Consider the following 20,652-nt stretch of genomic DNA (forward strand, 5'->3'; position numbering starts at 1 on the left):
AAGGGATCGGGAATTGGAGGAGAACGGATTAACGTCGAGTAACGCCGTGGAGAATTCGCGATACGAAAGTCGCGGATAAAGTTCTCCAGCCACTCGAGGGGATAACTGGCGACGTTCGGAAGCGCCTAAAGTGTCGCTGCTAAGAGAAAACGGAACGGATTATGCACGCCGAGATTCAATATTTGCCGCATCAGCCGCGAGCGCGTCTCCTCGTGTAATCACGGCCTAATCAAGAGCGACGAAATTCGATTATATACTCACCGAGTTCCTGGCAATAGAGCGTAACTAGCGTATGATAGCGAGGCCCAGCGCCGCCAGAAACGAGCCGGGCCGGTCGACGCGACTGCAGCAGTTGGCCTTTCGGGATCGTAACAGCGACAGCCAATTTATATCCGTGCCCTCGATAACCTCAGTTGAGATGAATAAACTGCGCCCCTACAAAAGCGTGATAATTCGTAGCGCTAGTTACTTTTCGAACGCCTCGGTTCGTTTAAAGCCCGTTTGAACGAGTTTGACAAATTTGGGACGGTGGCGCGGCGATGGGAAACGACCAAGTTCATCCTTGCGCACGCATGGGTGAGCAAGGTAATTGCAAATTACGTTTTTAATTCCGACAAATTCTACCTCGTCTATCTCGTGCATAGGATGTATTCACGTTGCGCAAATCATCGTGATTAATTTGTTTCTACGTGGGCACTCGTGAACGTGATGTGGTTGAAACAAGCAAGTTCTTAAACTTGCGAAAATTAGATGATATCGTCTTGAGAAAATTATTTCCTTGTCGTCGATTCAACGCGAAAGTTGCTGAACCATTCTCGTAACTCTCCGGGGTGTCCGCGACGATGATACTTTGCTTCGAGAAGTTTATTGCCAGCTTACTCACAGTTCAAAACACTTAACTCGGTTTATCCGAGATAAGTATAAATATTTGCGCCATTAATCGATCGATTCTCTCTCTCTCTCTCTCTCTCTCTCTCTCTCTCTCTCTCTCTCTCTCTCTCTCTGCACTCTCTTTATCTTTAATTTTTTTTCGAATTAATACAGTTGATAGCACTCGGTTAATGAGTAATGTAATAGCATAGCAAAAATAAAAGCTTAATATAAACTTCCTAGCTGTTGAATTATTTCACATACAGCGTAAAATTTTACATATTTTTTTATTAGTTAAACTGTAATAAAATATTCGTATTTTTCCTAAGCTTTACTAATATTTTCCGAAATGGAAAAAATTATTTGCATTGCTGTTCTACTCAACAACTCATTTATTGTCTCAGTATTGCGATGCATTCAGCGAAGTTTAATCGAATAAAACGAACCAGCTTCTGACAGAAGAAATGCATTACGCGATGCACGTGCCATTTTCCTTTGTTCATTGCGTGCTATTATCGCAACGTTACATTGAAAATATCTTTGCGGTACAAATGATAACGAAGAGATTTTCTTATTTTCTGTTTCTAAGAGAGAAGGAGAGAGAGGAGCGCAAAGAAAAACAGAAATCATTGATGTGAGAGTTATTTCTGATAATAAATGTCAAGCAGTAAGGAGCACTATTTATAACAAATGAGCGCACTCGTTACACTTCTAAGTATGACTATAACTTTCTTTCCGCAATTTGTTATGTAATTTGCACGTTTGAGACCATAAATAGATTTTTTCTTTTTACATCAGTCAAATTTTATTTATCAACAGCTGTGCGCATTTAATTAAAATCTCGCACTTCCCAATCTTTGGACCTTACAACCTATTAACTTGCGTATTTGTGCATTCCCGCACTCTTGCTCTTTAATGAGAAACCATTACGCATTGCAAGTCGTTTTCTAACGAGCATAATTAATAGTTTAGTATAATATGGTAACTACTCATGCAAGCAATGATAATATTGCTATTATTATTATTATTATTAATATCATAATTACATTCTATGATGTATACAAAGTATTTTTTACATACAAACGAATAAACATTATACATATCCATTTTCATTGTAGCGTTCGCTATTTTTTATTTTATTTTATTTTAATATTTTCCCCTCTAATTATAACTTTTTCGCAAAGAATTCGCTTTAAATTCGCTAAGAAAAATTACATTTCACTTCATACAATAAAATACATAATATGCTGTAACAAAAAATCGACTGTGCATACCGATTTTCGTTCATCACGAAGGTAATTTTTTTTTATTTTCAACTTTCTCTTCGCTTGTCGCAGAACATGGTAACGTTGTTTCTTGCATGGTAATGCAGTCGGTCTTGTACAAGGAGATTCGTTTTTTACGTTCTCTTCTCGATTTCCAGCGTGCAAGAACAATCGTAGAAACAAAGAATACGTATAGTGCTTTAAGATACGTCGCCGCGAACGAATGTCTTCTCTCGTTCAGCATTGAAATTGTCACATTTACACAGTTTCTTTCTGTTTCTCGTGTTTCAGAAGTACACTGCCACAACATGCCATACGGCGGCAGCGGCAAGAACAGCGACACATACAACCAGAACGCTCTGGAGGAGGCCACACGATCGGGGCCGTATTTCGACAAATCGGCCTCGAAGAACGTGACCGCCTTGCTGGGAAAGACCACGTACCTCAACTGCCGTGTCAAAAATTTGGGGAACAAAACGGTGAGTGAGATAAATACATATTCCCAAAAAAGAGAATCCGTATTATTCGCTGAAATCTCTTCTACTTATTTATATCCAAAAAGAATTACGATATGATTTCATCAGATTATTTATAAATTAATGCGATAATAATGTCATATTATAATAACACGATATTATATTCATAAAATGTTAATTCGTTGAGAAAGAGGTGTTGGAGAACATGATAAAATAGGATCAAAAAAGCAATCTTATTATGTAAAATTTTTTAATATTTTATAATTTTAAAATCGCAACGCCATTGCGCTCAAACTATCTTCTTTTCCAAGAAAAAAGAAAAGTTGAAATTTTTTTACTGGAAAAAAAAACATTGGGAAATCTGAAAGGATAACAAAAATACTAATATTAAATATATATAGTTATATATAGTTACGGAGACGAATTCAGCTCGTTTATGTCGCCTAAGTCAAAAGTACCTAACGAACCCAGTCAATTCGAACATTACGAATAAAAAAATTAAATCTGGGGCAAATTACGGACGTATAGTTAAATCCAGCGATGCAAGATGTCTTCTCTCTTTTTCCTTCGCGATAAAGTCTCACTAATGACAAGATACTAAAAGTAGCACGTGAGAGTAAATTAAAGACGACGAAAAAAAGGTAGACGACACCTATGTAAACATAGATTCTAACGTTTTCTCTAGTCTAGTCTGAGTGAATAAGGCAAAATATCGAGTGTCAATATTTTATCGACACAATGGAGCGTCACCTGTCCCGGGCAAACTGCGGGGGTTACCGCCGAAAGTGCACTTGTGCACCAGCGCGACACCATGGTCTCTCGATAATACCATTGAACGAAGTATGCAGGTGCCTTTGGTATATACATATATACGTACAATACACACACATATATATATATATATATAATGTTTAGCCATTGTGGCAGCTGTGCAATTAGGGCAGCTAACGGAGCTTTGCACAAGGCAAATAAAATTATAGAACGTGGCATTATAAGTGGCGTCGATAAAATTTGGATTGATCTCGCGTCTCAGCCAGCTTTTTCCATGAGCGAGCAGAAACTCGTAAAAGCAAAATCACGTAATACTCGTGTACTCAAAAACTAATGGAGTGAATCTTGTTTATTTTATTATGTTATTGCGTTTCAATCACGTTGTCGTATTGTAGAACTTACCCTTTAAACACATTCGTCATGAGATATAGTCTCGTTAAGCACTAATGGGAGGTATTTTGTGCCATTCGGTATATGCATTAAGCGGACGTCACATATACGTGTTGGGGACGGTATGATGGCAGATGAATTCATCGCTAAGGATTAGATATAACTCAGGGATAAGCGAGGGAAAGATTGGTCTGGCCATAACTCACGTAGTCGTCTCTTTTTGCTCGTGCCTCATGGGAGAGATTAGATCGCTGGGATTATATATATATATATATATTCATGGTTTCCTACTGATTCATAGTTACCGAGACATATCAAAGTGTTAACGTTGTTGACTCGTATAATTTACTCGCATGAACATATGTCAATTCGTTATTTTATCGTCCAAATATTAAAGATTAATAATCCGTACTTCTCTAAATTCTTTGGAGTGGAATCTGATTCTAAAGAGAAAATTCTGAAAATTGAACTAGTCTTGAAAAAGAATAACTCAATTTTCAATCTTTAAGAGTGAAACTTTACTCTTCAGAGATTCACTCTAAAAGTTTTATAGATTAATGTATTACATCACTTTTTATAATCTGTCTAAGTAAGATTTAAAAAAGTTACATTATTTAATTTCTACAAACGTATTAGAATGTATTAATAAGTTAGAAACAAGATCTACTCTTCTTCTAATAAAGATTGAAAGTACATCAATAGAAATTACTTAATTTACTTTTGATTTAAGTTTAAAGATAATTAATCTTTAAGATCCATTAACTAATTTGTGGGATATTGTAAACGTTTAATCGCATTTTCTGTATTTTATAAAACGTGAAAGACGCTTAAGAAACGTTGGGACATAATACTTTGTAACAATTGAATTGGTAATGCACGTCAGTTTATACAGCGATGCAGCTGCTTAGTCAGCAGCAAGAAAGGGAGGGAATGTACTCGGTATCGGAATCGACCGACTTTCGAATGCGAGACGTCCGGATTTATCGTTCTTGTGTGAAACCGAAGATCATACAGCGCCTGAGCTAGATTTATTGGATGAAGTGTACGTCCGTCTCTCAACGAAGGAGAGGAATGCGCCGAGATGCGGGGTCCTGATACGGACGTGTTCCACGGCCCGTGCTTTACTTAATCTATGAATTGCCAAGTACCGCAGAGTTCGACGTTCAAAAAGAGGCGCCGATTCATTCATATGTATGCCGCGTAACCCAGTTCGAAATCAATTCTGCTCGAGAGGTGTGCGGCGTTTGCATCGAAACTTGAACGCGGCGTTTCTAGACATTGGCTGGCTCTCGCGAGTGCGTTAACTATTTCTCATGAACACGTTATCTCGCGAATGCTCTCCAAAAATTTCACCATCTAGAATTGACGTTATTAATCTGAAAATGTACAAACAGCAACATTCATTTTCTTCTCACGATGTATATACTTTGGACTAAATTTTTTCCTCCCTTTCAGTTAAATTTTAGATTAACTTTTAAGGTTTTTTAGGTTTAATTTTAGTTTATTTAATTTGAGTTTTCAACGATATCTAAGTGAATCGTTTTTCTTTCATTTCTATTTCACATTCGTTTATTGCGAAATCACATGTGTGCCGTGTATTTGTCCTCGAGAAATCTCATTTCTATACCAAGCTTATTTCGGCATCGGCAATATCGATATTATTCATGTTTATTTTACCGATTAACTTAACCTGTTATTAGAATCGCGGATGGATATTTGATTTCTAAATCGTGTTTACTATCAGCGTTCATTGAAGCTATCATCGATTTTACCTGATGGTGTATTGGAAATCTGGAGTCAAATCAAAACCACATAGGAAGCTATACTTGGCTAGAGCTTAATTAAATTCAATACTTAAATGTTTATTGGAGGAAATATAGTACAATCACACTCGCAAGTAGATAAACGAGAAACTCTTCTTATTCGTTCGACTTTAGAATTAAATTAAAATAAATAACTCGTTCTATTATCGACAAGAACATACTTTGGGGAAGCTTAATATGATTCGTGCATAAAAATGGAAAAGAGATAAAGGGAGAAGATGGATTTTCCGTGATGGGTTCTTACGGCACTCCTCGGAAGCGGGAAGAATAAATGCCTGAAGAGAATTTCTTTTCGTCATTGCAATGAACATCGATTGGGGCGATGGAATTGATTCGATATAGATGGGATAATTATCGTTGTGTTCACCGATTGACTTACATTAATTCAAGATCAAAGCCTTCAACGAGCTGAAGCAAAGTGCTCTCGGTCGGAGACCTTTTTAAAATCTAAGAAACCATTGCAGGACATCGTTACGTAAGAAGACGAAATCCTTTGTAAACGAAAGCTCATAATGAGCGAATAAAAGCCGAGGCCGCCTATCGAGATTTCATCGATTACGATACGCCACGTGATCATGAGACAAGGATTCTTGTTTGATAACCGTTATCGTCCTGGAAATGCAACTTGACTCTTCGCGCTCCAATTACTGTCGAGAGCCAGGCTTGCCAGCTGACCCCTTTCGCTTATCGTGCATATTGATGAGAACACGGATATCTCTTTTTAATTGCTGATGTAATAACATTCAATGAATCGTATCGAATGCTCTTAAGGAAATGACTCCGTCATTAATATAATAAAGGCATTCATCAATCGTTTCATCACATTACACGATTTTATACTCTTTGTCCTTCCATTTTTTTTTCTTCAAAAATTATTTTTTCAAAATATACATCTTAAATGTGTCTTACAGTATTTTTTTTATATTTTAAATCAAATTATAATTTAATAATTTGCATTAAATTTATTACAGTTTTTTTAAGATTAGATTTGGGGGAAATTATTAATGTTTCAGATGGATTGCATTGAAAGTCCGACAGTAATGGCGCGCAATCATATTTCTGAAATAAATTCATTTAAATAAGAATACATATACGTATTAGTTCAACATCTAACTTTGACCGTCAAATGGTGCTTCTTTTATTTAGGTGATGTACTCATATAAAACGTTTTTAATTCTAATCTTATTATCGTTTAATAATTTGTGTCAATTAATTGTCAGATTTTTCATTCAACTATTCGCTATCCTCTTCACCAGATATATATTCTCTATTGTGGTCAATTTTTGATGCACCACACCGATCGTCACTGTCTGTGTGTGTACACGATCAATCCACCAATTTCGTCAACTTGCCCAACTCGCAATAGCTTCGGCATTCTCAGGCAGCGCACGCAAGCTCGCTATCAACGTGATACGAAAGACGAATACGCGTGCGAACGCTCGAATGAAACGATAACGAAAAAGAGAGCTCCGATTCTATTGCGTTTTTAACATCTTTGTTGCGGAGGTCGACGCCGGTCATCCGCAACGAACAATCGGCCTCGTTCCTTTTCCGTGAACGTACATCGATTGCAAGGAGTGCCCTCAAGCTGAAAAGACGCGTCCCTCGACAATAGTTTTCTATCGACCTTTTATAATCTTTGCGATCGCAAAGAGTCACCGTATCATATCGATTTCGAGCTTATCAATTGATGATCTCATCAACCGAGCATTCTACCACGTTATTGGTTTATTATTTCCAAATATATAACATTATGTAATAATTATATAATATAATTGTTTAAATGTATATTAATATAGTTTTAAAAAAGCCGCTTTTTTCAAATTTCTGTTAACTTATCTCGCTGTGTACCCTATACGCAATTATTTTCTTTACGGAAAGAACCGAGAAGCAAATATGGTAGGTTTTACGAGCACGCGTGAATTTTTCCAAAATGAATTTTTCTATCGTTAGGAAAAAAAACTGAAAAAATCCACGGAAAAATTGAAAAAATTGAATTTTTTTCCGATCCGTTAAAAACTATATATATTAACTTTTACATTGCGTATGCTTTTAATTTTAAAGTTTTAAACACACGCTTTAATCTAGTTAGTTCGGAAAGGACTGATGTTAATAATTCTACACTTTATTTCAGCGTCAATTTCTCGATGCGATAATTAATCAGTATTAACCGAGGAATTGAGGAAGAGGCCACGTGCGTTATAGTGTTTTATGCGTCTGCCAACGCTAGGAAAACCACGTGTAAATCACAATTTTCGAGTTACCGCACTGTAAATACCTCAGTAAATCAAACCTGTCCGCATAACAAAGCTAAATATGATTTATCGCGACTTTGAAATTGCACCGAGCCTTATTTAAATTATCGCTATTTCGTACATCTTGTCTCAGTGATACTTTATTCATTTATTTCATTGTCGATCAATGGGAGTAGAATTGATTAAATAATTCGGTGTCGTTATATCGATATAATGGCGCAATCCAATTTGTGCGTGGGATAATGAGAATCGGCGGTAATCGAATATTCCTTTTGACCATGCGGAATTTATTTCATTTGATACGAGCGCCAGATACAAAAAACACGTCATGTAAAACGATACAAGAATCTACATAATTGCTGTGACAATATTGCAAATATAGTTTGACAAATAGATTAACCCCCCTTCTCTCTCTCCATCGCGCTACGCCGTTTTCGAAAATTAGTGATATTAATTACGCGTTCGTTTGTCCTCATGAATTCACAAATGTCGAATGTCGAATTAAATCGTGCAATACGAATCGATTTGTTATCGCGCAGCTTCAAAATCGAGAGTCAGCAAATATACGCGGTAAGAAAAGATGGAAATGTGCTTCTTGTTATTTTGTTAAAATGACAGACGTACTTTATCTCGCCACACTTTGCAGCTCCGACGCGACTCTCGCTGCACGTGTCACGTATACATTAGCGCGAGTTACTTTGTCTCGGATATATATTCTGAGGATATTTCCGAGGTGTCTTGACGAGGTGCAATCTCCGCGGGGAGTAGAAGACACGAGACACGTACTAGATCCTTTCGAGGAAGTACCAGAGCGTGAAACGTCATTTGCTTATGTGAGGATCGACAATACGCATTTCGCCGTTGAGTTTAAGCTTTACTGATTACGAGTCGTTTCCGCTATACTTTGATCCTTTCTATCTCACTAGGGAAGGTAATATCATCCTCTTGCTTAACTTTGCAGTCTGATCATCGTGATACTCGTACGCGATTCGCCGTGTTTCGTTCGTGCCTAGACAATTCTTGGTTGTAATCAAATGTATACAAATGCAGAACACTCAATTCCGATTTTCGTGCAATCTCTTTTTCTTTTTCTCTCTCTTTCTCCCTCTCTCTTTCTTTCTTTCTTTCTTTTTCACTCATTATACGGAAATCTCAAAAATAGATATCTCAGATATCTTCGCATGTATCGTACCGACAAGAAAAGAAAGAGAAAGAGGAAGAAAAGTTTTATGTCACTCAATGTCGTGGTGCAAGGAAAAATGTCATTTATATTATTAAACTGTGTCTTATTAAAATTTATAAGAGTGCGGTCAATACGACGTCGGTATCTACTTTGTAAAGCATATCTTTTAGTTCCATTTCAGGACAAGTCCGCCTTACAGTGCGCGAATCAAGTCAGCGACAGTTACCCGCTTCGTGAATTAGGTCGAGCATCATTGGAGTTCCAAAGAGAGATTTCAAACGAATATCTTGATAGAACTTCAACTATACGGAATTTTATTGCTCTTATATATATAAAACACATAAAATGATACATCATACATGATAGTATTTTTAAAAATTTAATTTGAAAACCAATATTTTACTCGAGTTAAGAACACGTTGCATTTCTATGCGAATTTTATTAAAAGACTAAATCGTTTAAAATTCTATTATATCATTAAAGATTCGCTATATCATTTTACCATCATACATTATAACGATAAAATTAATTAAATGATAATAGCGCTTATATAATAGTTATTATCTTTATTGATACATTTTGACTTCGTCTTTTATAGCGACATATAAGATATAACTATCTTTCGCTGCAGCTTACGCTGTAGAATTTGGACATATATCGGCGAAATAGTGCTTTTATAGTTGATCACAAACTAATGGACGAACTAGCAAACGAACTAGATGATCAGCGTGACCTTCTTTTCGCAAAATTTAGCTTAATAGCCGACGCCTAAAGAAATTACTGCCACGGCAGCCGTAAAGCACAGAAAAGTTTATTACACGGTCTCGCGACGGGGAACGAGCGCCGAGGATAGCGAACAATTTTACCCGGGAAGATTAGTCCGCCGCTACGCTGAAATAATCCCATAATGTATACCAAGGGAAGAAACCGCGGCCGAGAGGAAAACGGCCTGGAACGACGTAGCGCACTTCTTAAAATTCAAGCACGCGCCGCTCCCCGATATTCGCTTGCTGCGGATAATCTACCGCTTTAATCTTTGATCTTAAATCCTCGCGTTAGCGCGCTGCGCGATGACAAAGGACGATGCATTGCTACTAATTTTCGTCATTTATTATGTGCGAGTTATTATGTTTTAACAACGATATTATAATAAGCGAATAAGAATTAAAATTCCAAAACGATAATAGAATTGCTATTTTTTTCTTTTTTATTAATTTTAAAATTTTCCAAATAAATTAATAGAGACAGCTTAAGATATATTTTTTCTGGCGTATAATCAAGTATCTTGAACAATTTATAGTGCGCGTGGGTTTTTTCTGCAATATTGGAATAGTGAATTTACCTTGTTTTTGCAAATTTTGCAAACAATTGTTTACCCGTAGCTCAAATTTCAAATTGAATCGCGATTCGATACGAATGGACATAATGTACGATTGCAAGTAAAATTGTTAAATAGGTGATCTCTTTTGTTTGTATTCTGACGTGTTCGACAGTACTACATCACGAATAGCGAGCGAAATAACAACGAAAAGCGCCGAGAGCATCCAATTCCACACCAGCTATCAGCTATAGTCGGAAAATGAATATCTAAATTACAAAAAAAAGATATTTATAACGAGCTGCGCTTTCCGTAACGCGTTTGGCAAAATTCAAGAGAAAATTATTCACGAGAAAGCCTCTCTGCTGTGTTAAAAATTGCACATAGAAAGTACATGACGTGTGTAAAAAATTACAATACAAAGATAACATTGTGATCTTGTAAATAAGAAATTATATCACTTTTGGGACTGTAAAAGGAGGCTTTACAATTCCATCAAAATGACATTTTAAAATACTTTTGCACTATATTTAGATGTCTATTATTGAAAAATTACAGAGTTTAAATTTCAAGTTTATTTTAGTTTGCTAAATAGACCCGCTCTAGGAAAAAATAAAAAGGATAAATATGTATTTTAAGGTGACACTTTACCGATTTCAATGTCCTTTAGATATGTTGTAGGGGAAAGTAAAGTCCTGAGTGATTCCTCACAAGAATTAAGTGGGGGACGGCATTGCTTTAGGAGATATAATAAATTAAAATTCTATAATATGTAAAGGATCACATTGGTATAAGAGTATATTTGTATATAAATTATCATCCTTCCCCTCCTACTTCCGAGGGATGTGCATGACTTTCCACGCGGAGCGACTTTCACCCCATTTCCTCTCCTGCTTCGGAGGGCACGACTTTTCGAGATTTACCATATTTCTTTGGAAAGTTGTGTACCCCGAAGCAGGGGGGAGATGGGGTGAAAATCGCTTCGCGTGGAAAGTCGTATGCTATGACTTTATTATGAAACTAATTTATTATATCTTCTAAACCAATGCCGTTCCCCACTTAATTCTTATGGGGAATCACTCAGGACACTCTCTCCTACACATATCTAAAGGATATTGAAATCGGTGAGGTGTCACCTAAAATACATATTTATCACAAAAAGAAGTAAAACGTCGCAATTACTAATTGTATAAGGATAATTTTTCGACGTTGAGAAAATTCGTAAATCAGTATTTTGTGCGCGAAATTCGTTGGCACATCTCGAGTGAATTAATCCGAGATTGCTCGATTTCCATTTTGAGTTTCCGTGGCTGCAGCAGCGGAAAGCGATAACGGTGCGTATTGTTAGTACAAATGTACGGTGAAATGTACGATTAAATTCATAATACTCTGTACATTATAAGTAATTTATTTGCACATATAGAGAATGGGTTGGATTTACAATAGACTGACAAATTCTATAGGAGAATATTCATTAATCAATTTGAAAATTGATTTTCCTGTAATGTTAAAATAGCAAAAAATATCGACCATAGAAAGCAAGTTTACGTAAGAGATATTTGTTCATGGAAAATATATTGCCAAAGTAATAGTTATATGATCTGACACAAGCTATAACAAGGTCGGACACGCCGTTATACAGTGCGTAGTCAAAACGCAACGAGACATTCCAACTCCGATTATATAGACCACCGCGAACAATGGTGCATTCATCTGAACGACAGCAAACGTGCACCGAACATTCGTTACCGATATTTAATCGACACGGATTCCATTAGGAAACGTACGTCCGTGGTGGAGGTACGCGCGTTTCATGATTTTCCATGACTAGCGCCGCAAAATCATTTCCGTTGACACCAATCGAATAATGACTATTACAGTGAATATTCCCGCAATACCGGCCGATACAGTGAAAACAAATCTAGAAAATATTTCGGTTCCATTGAACCGTTACATTTTAATTGTTCATTTAGTTGCACGTGGAAAATTTGTATTTAGGCAAAATTCATAATATTGATTGAGAGATCATTTAGGGAGGGTCACAGAGGTATACATATGTATAAGATCTATGTCGTGAACGACTCAATATACGGCAAATAAACTCTCTGATTCATGCGATGCCCCGATCACGCTCCAATAATCTTATTCACTTTTCATATGCTCTGGCCGAAACCATCGAGGCGATAGTATTATTATGCTTTTATCTACGAGTAATCAGCAAGCGCGGATGTTAGCCGAACGCGTAAATGTTCAAAGTTGGGGAAATTATGTTGGACGTTCACAATCAAAGGACGATATCAGGCAACTCGATTCGATTCACATTACGTTCATTTACGTGTGCCGAAAATGATCGAAATTGCTATGATTCGTCGTTGCTACGCTGAAACTTTTGACTTGTATTAGCGTAATTTATGAAACTTTCGCATAAACTTCATAACGGCTTTATAATTTATCAGAGAAGGCACTTTGGAAGTTGTAAGAGGATAATAATGATTTATTATAAGTATCTTATGGTTGACTTTATAGCTAACGAGGCGAATATTAACGACTCGATATCGCTAGCTGTCATGACTTAATAGTGACATATTTAAAAAAATATTTTGTTTTTTAAATGGCAACAGCGCGCGTTATATAAAATATCTTTAAAAATATTCTAGGAATATTTTATCATAATTATCATCCAAACATAATTATCATCTTTGCAAACTTTGTAATTTTATGACTCCCGGTAATATTTCCCGGCCAAGAGGTAATATTTTTCACAATAAAAATTAATTATTTACAGATTTTAATATATCACTCAGCATTATTGAGATCATTCGTAGATGCGAAAAAGCATCAAATTGTTAAATTGCTAGTCAATTTAACTCATTACTGCGGTAGTTTAGTAGAGTTAGCGTTTCAAGACCGAAAAATCATTTCGACGCGCGTTTCAAGGCACTACATACGTAGTATACATATAAATTCACACAGAATCATACAAGCATTTAAGATCCAACTAGACCGTTTAAGGCATTGATTTCTATAGTTTGTGTTATCACATATACGGTAATATATTGTATTGTTTGTAATTTTGAACATACGATAATTACAGTTCGAAGAATATGAGTCCGTCTTGCCCCAGCAAGATTTAGAAAAATAAAGTGACATTCCAATTATTACACTCGTAGTATTATCTAAATTCTCAGAAAACTATTCTTCCAGCTATTGAATTCACTATCATGCTACGACTAGAATTTCACATTGATTTCTTTCATGAGCTTCGAATTCCTCGGATCCCCTCAGTCGATCTTACGGCTCTCATTGACGGGGAATGCGATGCTGCATTGCCGTTTCGATGCCAAACCGTACAAAGGAGGAACGTGAAAAAGCGGCTGGAAGGCGGCAGGTCATGTAATTGCCAGGAAATTGAACATTCCATAGCATCTCGACGCTCGATAAATCCGCCTTGTCTGCGAAAACGTCTGCCTACGATGAACGTGCCGTCGATTGACAGGCAGACGATTCTATCGACGATTTTTGGACGCGAGCAATCCGACCAGTCTAGTCTAGTCTTTCTTCGAAGAAACTAAAGGAAACAAATTCTACCTGTTCTACTCTTTTCTTATATATTCATATCTCGAATTTCAGTTTTTAAGAAAACGTCATTCTTATAAAGATTCCTTCAATTATTCCATCGTGATTTCAAAATTGCAAAAAACATTGTTAACGCAGAAATTCTTTTTAAGTAATTGCTATGTTTAATAAATTAGGTAATAATATATTATATCTGATATTTCCGAATTTATTTATAAACACAATCGCATGTGCTTGCATATTATCTTGCAGTTGTAATGGTTTTCTTAAAAGTATGAAATTGTCGGTTTTCATCTTAACAATCAAAAGTTCACTATGATTCTCCGAAGATTCTCTACGATATCGAAGTTGAATAACCTCACTGGGAAAAGAAAATCAAAAATAAACTTCGTTACTTCCAAGCTTTGCAAACGGTGAGATATTTTTGCTGCTCAAAAGTAACGGATGTAATATCTCGATTCGTCTACGAAATGTCATTGAATCACCTCCCGGAAATTTGCGAGACAGGATGCTTGTAGGCATTATTGATCGAGACCGTTCGATCGATATTAATCGCGAATCATAGAATCAGATGATGGACATGATGAAGATTTAATAAACCGAGATGGATAAGTACCGAATAAAATTGTCAGAGCGCGGATATAAGAAAGACGATTAAGGACGGAGCGAGCTAAAGGGCTAAGACAAGCGGTAACAGTGCGTAGCGGGTTAGATGAGTGTATAAAAGTAGGTCATAGAGTGAGAAGGATGAGAAGGAGTCGCAATCGCGTGTCGTGCATATCTTCAACCGCTCAAAGAACTAAGGTCCGCCGGAAGCAATGAAGTTTCATTACGATTCCGGACGCATCTTCCATTCGTTGAACGCGGATAAGAAAATGTGGTTACGTTAAGCGCACAGTTTTATTCGCGATCCAATTTTCTTTGACTCTAAAAAAACGCATGTGAAATTATTTTCGGTATAACTGTCAACGGCTTGTTGACATACGCGTTGCGCATATGTTTCAAATGTCGCATATTCGCTTAACAAATTAAGTTATTTAATGCTGAATCACCACGTTGGTTAAAATTTGAAAATTCTATTTTCCATTAAAATGTATTTTTAAATTCCTAGAATTTTCATAAATGGTATATCTTCAGTTTTTTAAATTTATCATTTTTATATGATGAGAACAGTATAAGCAAAAAATTACACTGAAAAGAGTCAAGTTTTATCGTGTCGCTAGCTGGAAAAATAACTACCTCTCTGCGAAAAATCATGGTATACGCGTCATATTTGCCGGCCGAGTAGGATTGCCCGAGCGATTCTGATCGCTAGAGCGGAACGTAGTCGGTCCTATACTTAGATACGCTGCGCACCCAGTTGGAAATGGGATCTGCAGAACGGCATCTAACCGAAAGGGATCCGCCGGATAATCCCACAGTTGGCTTCCGACAGACGTCTCCGTCGTATCGGGTCGAATCAGATCCTTTCAGGAGCGTATCTTGCGCAAAGAGGGCAAGAGAAGGGTAAAGGACGAAGAAAGGGTAACACGTCCAAAGGCGTCCATCGACGAATAAGTGATGTCGCGGCTAACTGAGGAAGACTGAGAGTGAACTGAGAAGGAAGCGCGAGAATCTCCCGGGGCAGATGATCTGGCGAGGTTGCAACTCTTTGCGAGAGAATGGGGGAGAAACCGACGCATCTCAGGAGACAAATGGGGATGCCAGAAAAGAAAGAAGGAAAGAGAAGGAAAAGCAGGGAGAAACGGGATACCTTGAAAGGTTTTCCCGGCCAGCAATTAGGCAACTGCTTGATCTCACACCTTTTTAGATTCTCCCGTTTGTCGTGCGGATGGTGCTTTTTATCTCTTTCGTTCACCATGGCAAAGACGTTTCTCGCTAACGTAATTTTCTTGGGAAGGCGTGGCACTATGGCCACGTTTGTAAGAAGCTTTCTTATAAGTTTTATGGAATTGTCTTTTCAAACGACGACTATCCGATAAGATATCAACTCCACTAGTTAAGCTCATAGTTTTCTTATAAGAAATAATCGATCTTACATTTCTGAACAGTCTTGAATTTTATTAAAACTTCTGTATCGCACTTTTTGATCTGAATTGATGAATTATGTATATCATATTTCGTCTTACGTTTAGTAGAAAATGCGCCTACTGAAATATCTGTTTGCTGAATTCTACTAGAATATTATATACTTATCTAACATCGGTTTGCTGAGTTCTATTAGAATACTACATATAAAAATAAATAATACTACTAAAATAAAATAATACTAAAATAATAAAACAAATCCAAAGCCCATCAAAATCGGTAAGGGACAGTTCGGACGGTTCCCTTGTAAGTAATATTAAGTAGTACTACTACTTATATATATACACTAAATAAATTTCGTTATTTCGTATTGATTGAAAAATTTATGATTACATTTAATAATAAAGGGACAGTGTAAATGTGAATGTAAAACTTCACTCAATGTAAAAAGGTTAATGAGTTGCTAAATTATCGAGTCACCGCGACGACAAATTAATTAACGCAAAACACGAACGTCGCGATACTGCCTGGACTTAGCCAAGGCAAATGACAAATTAATTTTTAGCAGTTAACTCTAGATGGTGGCCTCTGAAAAAGCGACACTGTAGTCAGAAAGCTCGGCGGGTAGATCCTCTTTGTCCATTGGCGAGTTTTCGGGTGAAAGAAACGGGCGAACGTCACAAAGACGGATAGAACGAAAGAAAGAAGGATGAGAGGCGGAAAGAAAAGTGAACGCTGAAGCTTCCGACGTTTTTCTGAGCAGCAATTAGACACCTTTCCGACCTCCTATGAACCATTTTCGGGTATCTAAGACTTGTTCTTCTAAATTTTCGCTGTTCCTCTTGCATGACATAAATCTTCACGATAAAATTCTACATTTGCATTCGAAAAAAATATTAATATACAGTTAATTGTAACGTATATATTTTTCTAATGATATAATTACTATTTTTATTATTAATACATTTTCATTCGAATTAATAGTATAGGAAAACTATAATAATTATGATTTACATAGTTTACAGTCCATGAAGTATTATAATTTGCATTCCAAACTCTAAAATAAATCCCAACATACCATTGTTTACAGTTTTCTTCAATTCTATTACAAACCACATTGTCTGTGCGTATAATATCGATAAAATGCTTACGTAATACGGCAATGATGTCTATGAAGAACAGATGTTGGCAATGGATATGTAAAATGGTAAGAAGAACACGCGGCGTCGTCCGTTACGGTCGGCTTATAAGTTTGGCGTCCTTTTATGAGAGATCTCCTTAAAAGCTCAGGAAATGCATCAAAGCGTAACGGAACGGTTGCAGGTCGTGCGCGGCCAAAGGCATCGCTTAAAGAACTAAAAAAAAAAATGCCAAGCGCGGCGTAACCACGTGTACTTCTTAATAGCTGCACAAGGAAATCGCTGCATCGGGGGTGCTGCGTTAAAACGAGGTCAGAGGAGTGGCGGTATGCAAACGCGACTCTCCTTCTCGTTTACAAGAAAGAAATGGAGAGAATAAAAGAAAGAGGATGAGAGAGAGAGAGAGAGAGAGAGAGAGAGAGAGAAAGTGACGGAGGGCAGCATTAAGTTCGAAATCTTCTTGCGACTGCCGAAGGAACGCCGTGACTGCGGAAGGCGAGGACGTTAAAACTAATTGGATTTTCGCGTCCGTAACGAGTTTTTTCGTCGATAATTCCGACCTTTTTTTCTTTTTGCGGACGATCGTTAAAGCCGGAACGTCGCCATTCGAGGAGGCGTCTTTATAACCGCTTTGGATCGATCACCGTACTTTCGTTGAACATCCCCAACGGGCGTCTATAATAAAATGAGGACCAGAACTGGAGCATTTATACGAATGGACATCAAAGCGCGGTTAGTGCACTATCGATGAACAACTCATAATTCCTTGTCTAATCGATATTCTTGTAATTCATATATTTGTCTTGACGATTATCGTTGCGTTTAAATACTTTCATTTAGTTTAATTTTGAACCAGTTTTCATTCATAATGGAAAGACAAGATAAAGGACGACAAGATAAAAGATGATGATGAGATGCAGCTCTCGACATCGCGCGTTACAGATATGAGCGTAATTACTAAAAAGCGACGCACTTAATTAGTCTTTCTGGTCAACGAGAAAATTTATCACCTAATAAATTTAATTTATTGCAATCATGTTAATTAGAAAAAAAAACTTTTCGCTTTTCGCACGCGCGAACAGAAAGGCCATCGCCTCGAATTACGCTGATCGATCCAGGTTTCTCTTGTTACACGATCTGTAACCGCACAAAAAGCGTTGGTGACTTTTTCAGGACAATCCTTCTAACGAGTTGGCGACCGTCGGAATTATTAGTGACTCTCGACTTAATGATCCCCGCAAAATCCGTACTCTGCGCTTTTTTTCTCATTAATCTTGTCACGTTCAATCGTTGCGATCTGCGGCTTGTTTCAATTCGCGTCGGAACGATATATGCACTTGCATACGTTAGATTTTTTATGTTGCAAAATTTCAGCGAAAATATTTACTTTTCTAGAAGTTAAAGATTAAGGAACGACCTAATTTTAAGAAGCATACACTTCTCTGAAATATTTATCTTTCAATTAATTTGTCAAATAAATTTTTGCCTTCAGATTCAAATTTAATTTAAAAGTTAAACTTGATTTTATAATTATTAAGATGTTGAAATTGGAAAAGTTGTGAGAAAAGACAAAGTGATGACTTTTGATTCGATTACATCCATTTAATGAGCGAGGTGTTTCCCCGAGGATTCAGATGTCACCGTTGGTCGTGTAGAGATGTGTGACTCCTATGAACGGATCAATTAGAGACGCAAGTGGAATATTAATGATGCCCGCACTTAATTACGTCTCGCAGAGAGATTTGCACGAAACAGCCCGTTAGATGTAGGATCGCTTTACAGTTTCAAAACATATAGCGATAGATTTAAATTTATATTTGTTGCTTCAAGCATTAGAGTATAGATAAGTCGTTAAACACACATATTTGTATTCAAGTTTAACTCCTATGGTACTGAAATAACATGTATAAGAATATCAGTATATTTGGAAATACTATTTACAAACATTTTCACTACAATATGCCGATGTAGGTATATCAAATGGATCTCACTAAATATTTAAGAAGATTAAAAAGAATCGTTCTACAATATTTGATTCTAATGAAACGACAAACATTTAAATCGAGGAATTTATTAATACATCTTGTCCAGATTTATTCGTACTTGTGTTTGATTGTCGCAACGCACAGATGTTGTAATCTAGGAAAACGTCGGGGGTAAATTACCGTGGCACGATTTTCGGCTATAAATCAGGCAGTGCGTTCCATGGCGAGGCAGCCAACTGATTCCGCCTTAACGAATAATTTACGACAACTGTTTTCATCCCGTAACCAATCGAGATACCGCATACGTCTGTAACTTTATACTCTTAAGGTGGATAGAACGCCGCAATAGAGAATTTTATATCACTGGTTTTAAGTTAATTGTAGGATAATTACACTAAATGATTAAGAAATATCTGTTTCCGTGATTATATAATTATATGATATAAATTATGTTCTTTTCAAAAATAATACGATAATATATTTTTATTATATAATTCCAAATTAAAACGAGAGTGTATTATTATATCATTTATTGTATAATATTATTTATTGGAGTTTTCATAAGTTTTATCATTCTTTTCCTTCTCACTAATTCATCTATCCTATCAAAGGACGCGTTATTATTCCTTTTTTCATCATTTTTTTTTAATTCAAAAGGACGTATGTGCTCTCTCGCAACGAAAAGCCACTGCTTCTTTTAGATAGTAAATTGTGAGCGAAATTCCGAGGGCAATTTCGAATCTAGGTCGTCTATTTCCAAAAGCCGCCACCTCTGAAGATTGGCATTTTTCAGAAGGTGAGAAAAGCGTGTAAATTGACCGATAAGTTTCGCCTCGAGGATTCTGTGACGATGACACACCAAATTCTTCATTATTTTCTTGATTCGAAATGACATGTTCTTTTATAACAACATTAACGATCTTTTCAGTTGATAACTTTCGGAAACAGATTTTTTAGCTTTCGAGTTTGAAGTGAATCTATTCAAAAATTCATCTCTCATTTTGTGTGTATTTTTGACCGAAAATATTCTCGGTTCACAAATATACTGAATTATTGAATCAATTTTATCTGATTAGAAAACGTTCATTTGTATGAAGATCGGAGACATCAGATTTCGCAAATAGACGATCGGTTTAAAATTCGCAAGTTCTTGGACGATTGTCGAACAACGCTGCTCGCATGGCGATGCTCCTTGCGATCTTCCTCGGAATCTCGGATCTGACGTGAACGTGAAAACTGTCAAACGATTCTTTGCTCCTACCGACGCGTCTGGTTGGCGTCGCGGAACAGCTGCTCGTGAGAAAATTGGAAAGCATTTGCCCACGAATTTCTCCTTTATTTTCCATCCTGCACCGAATCTTCTTTCGCTATTTGAATCTCCAAGTCGCATGACGTGCAACAGAAGGCTCGACATTACTGTGGAGTCACGCAAAATTCCTAAAAGGACACAATCACATTCTAATCTTTCTTGGATTAATGAGAGAAATTATTGTAGAAATACATACTTTGGCAAAAAAAATCCAAATTATTGGCGTTTGACGTGCCAAGAGACATTTTTTTTAATTAAGGAAAT

The 20,652-nt window shown here is 36.7% G+C and overlaps 1 protein-coding gene across 1 annotated transcript in view; it reads left to right on the plus strand.

The window, feature by feature from the left end:
* The first annotated feature begins 2,443 nt into the window (after positions 1–2,443).
* Positions 2,444–20,652, plus strand: part of LOC108729731 (uncharacterized) — a 36,259-nt gene continuing 18,050 nt past the window's right edge. The window contains exon 1 of the mRNA XM_018458955.1: positions 2,444–2,614. Within this exon, the coding sequence (XP_018314457.1) occupies positions 2,444–2,614 (171 nt within the window). The remainder of the gene's footprint in view (positions 2,615–20,652) is intronic.

Source organism: Mycetomoellerius zeteki, unplaced genomic scaffold (genome assembly GCF_001594055.1).
Source record: "Mycetomoellerius zeteki isolate Tzet28-1 unplaced genomic scaffold, Tzet1.0 scaffold119, whole genome shotgun sequence".
Classification (NCBI taxonomy): Eukaryota; Metazoa; Arthropoda; class Insecta; order Hymenoptera; family Formicidae; genus Mycetomoellerius; species Mycetomoellerius zeteki.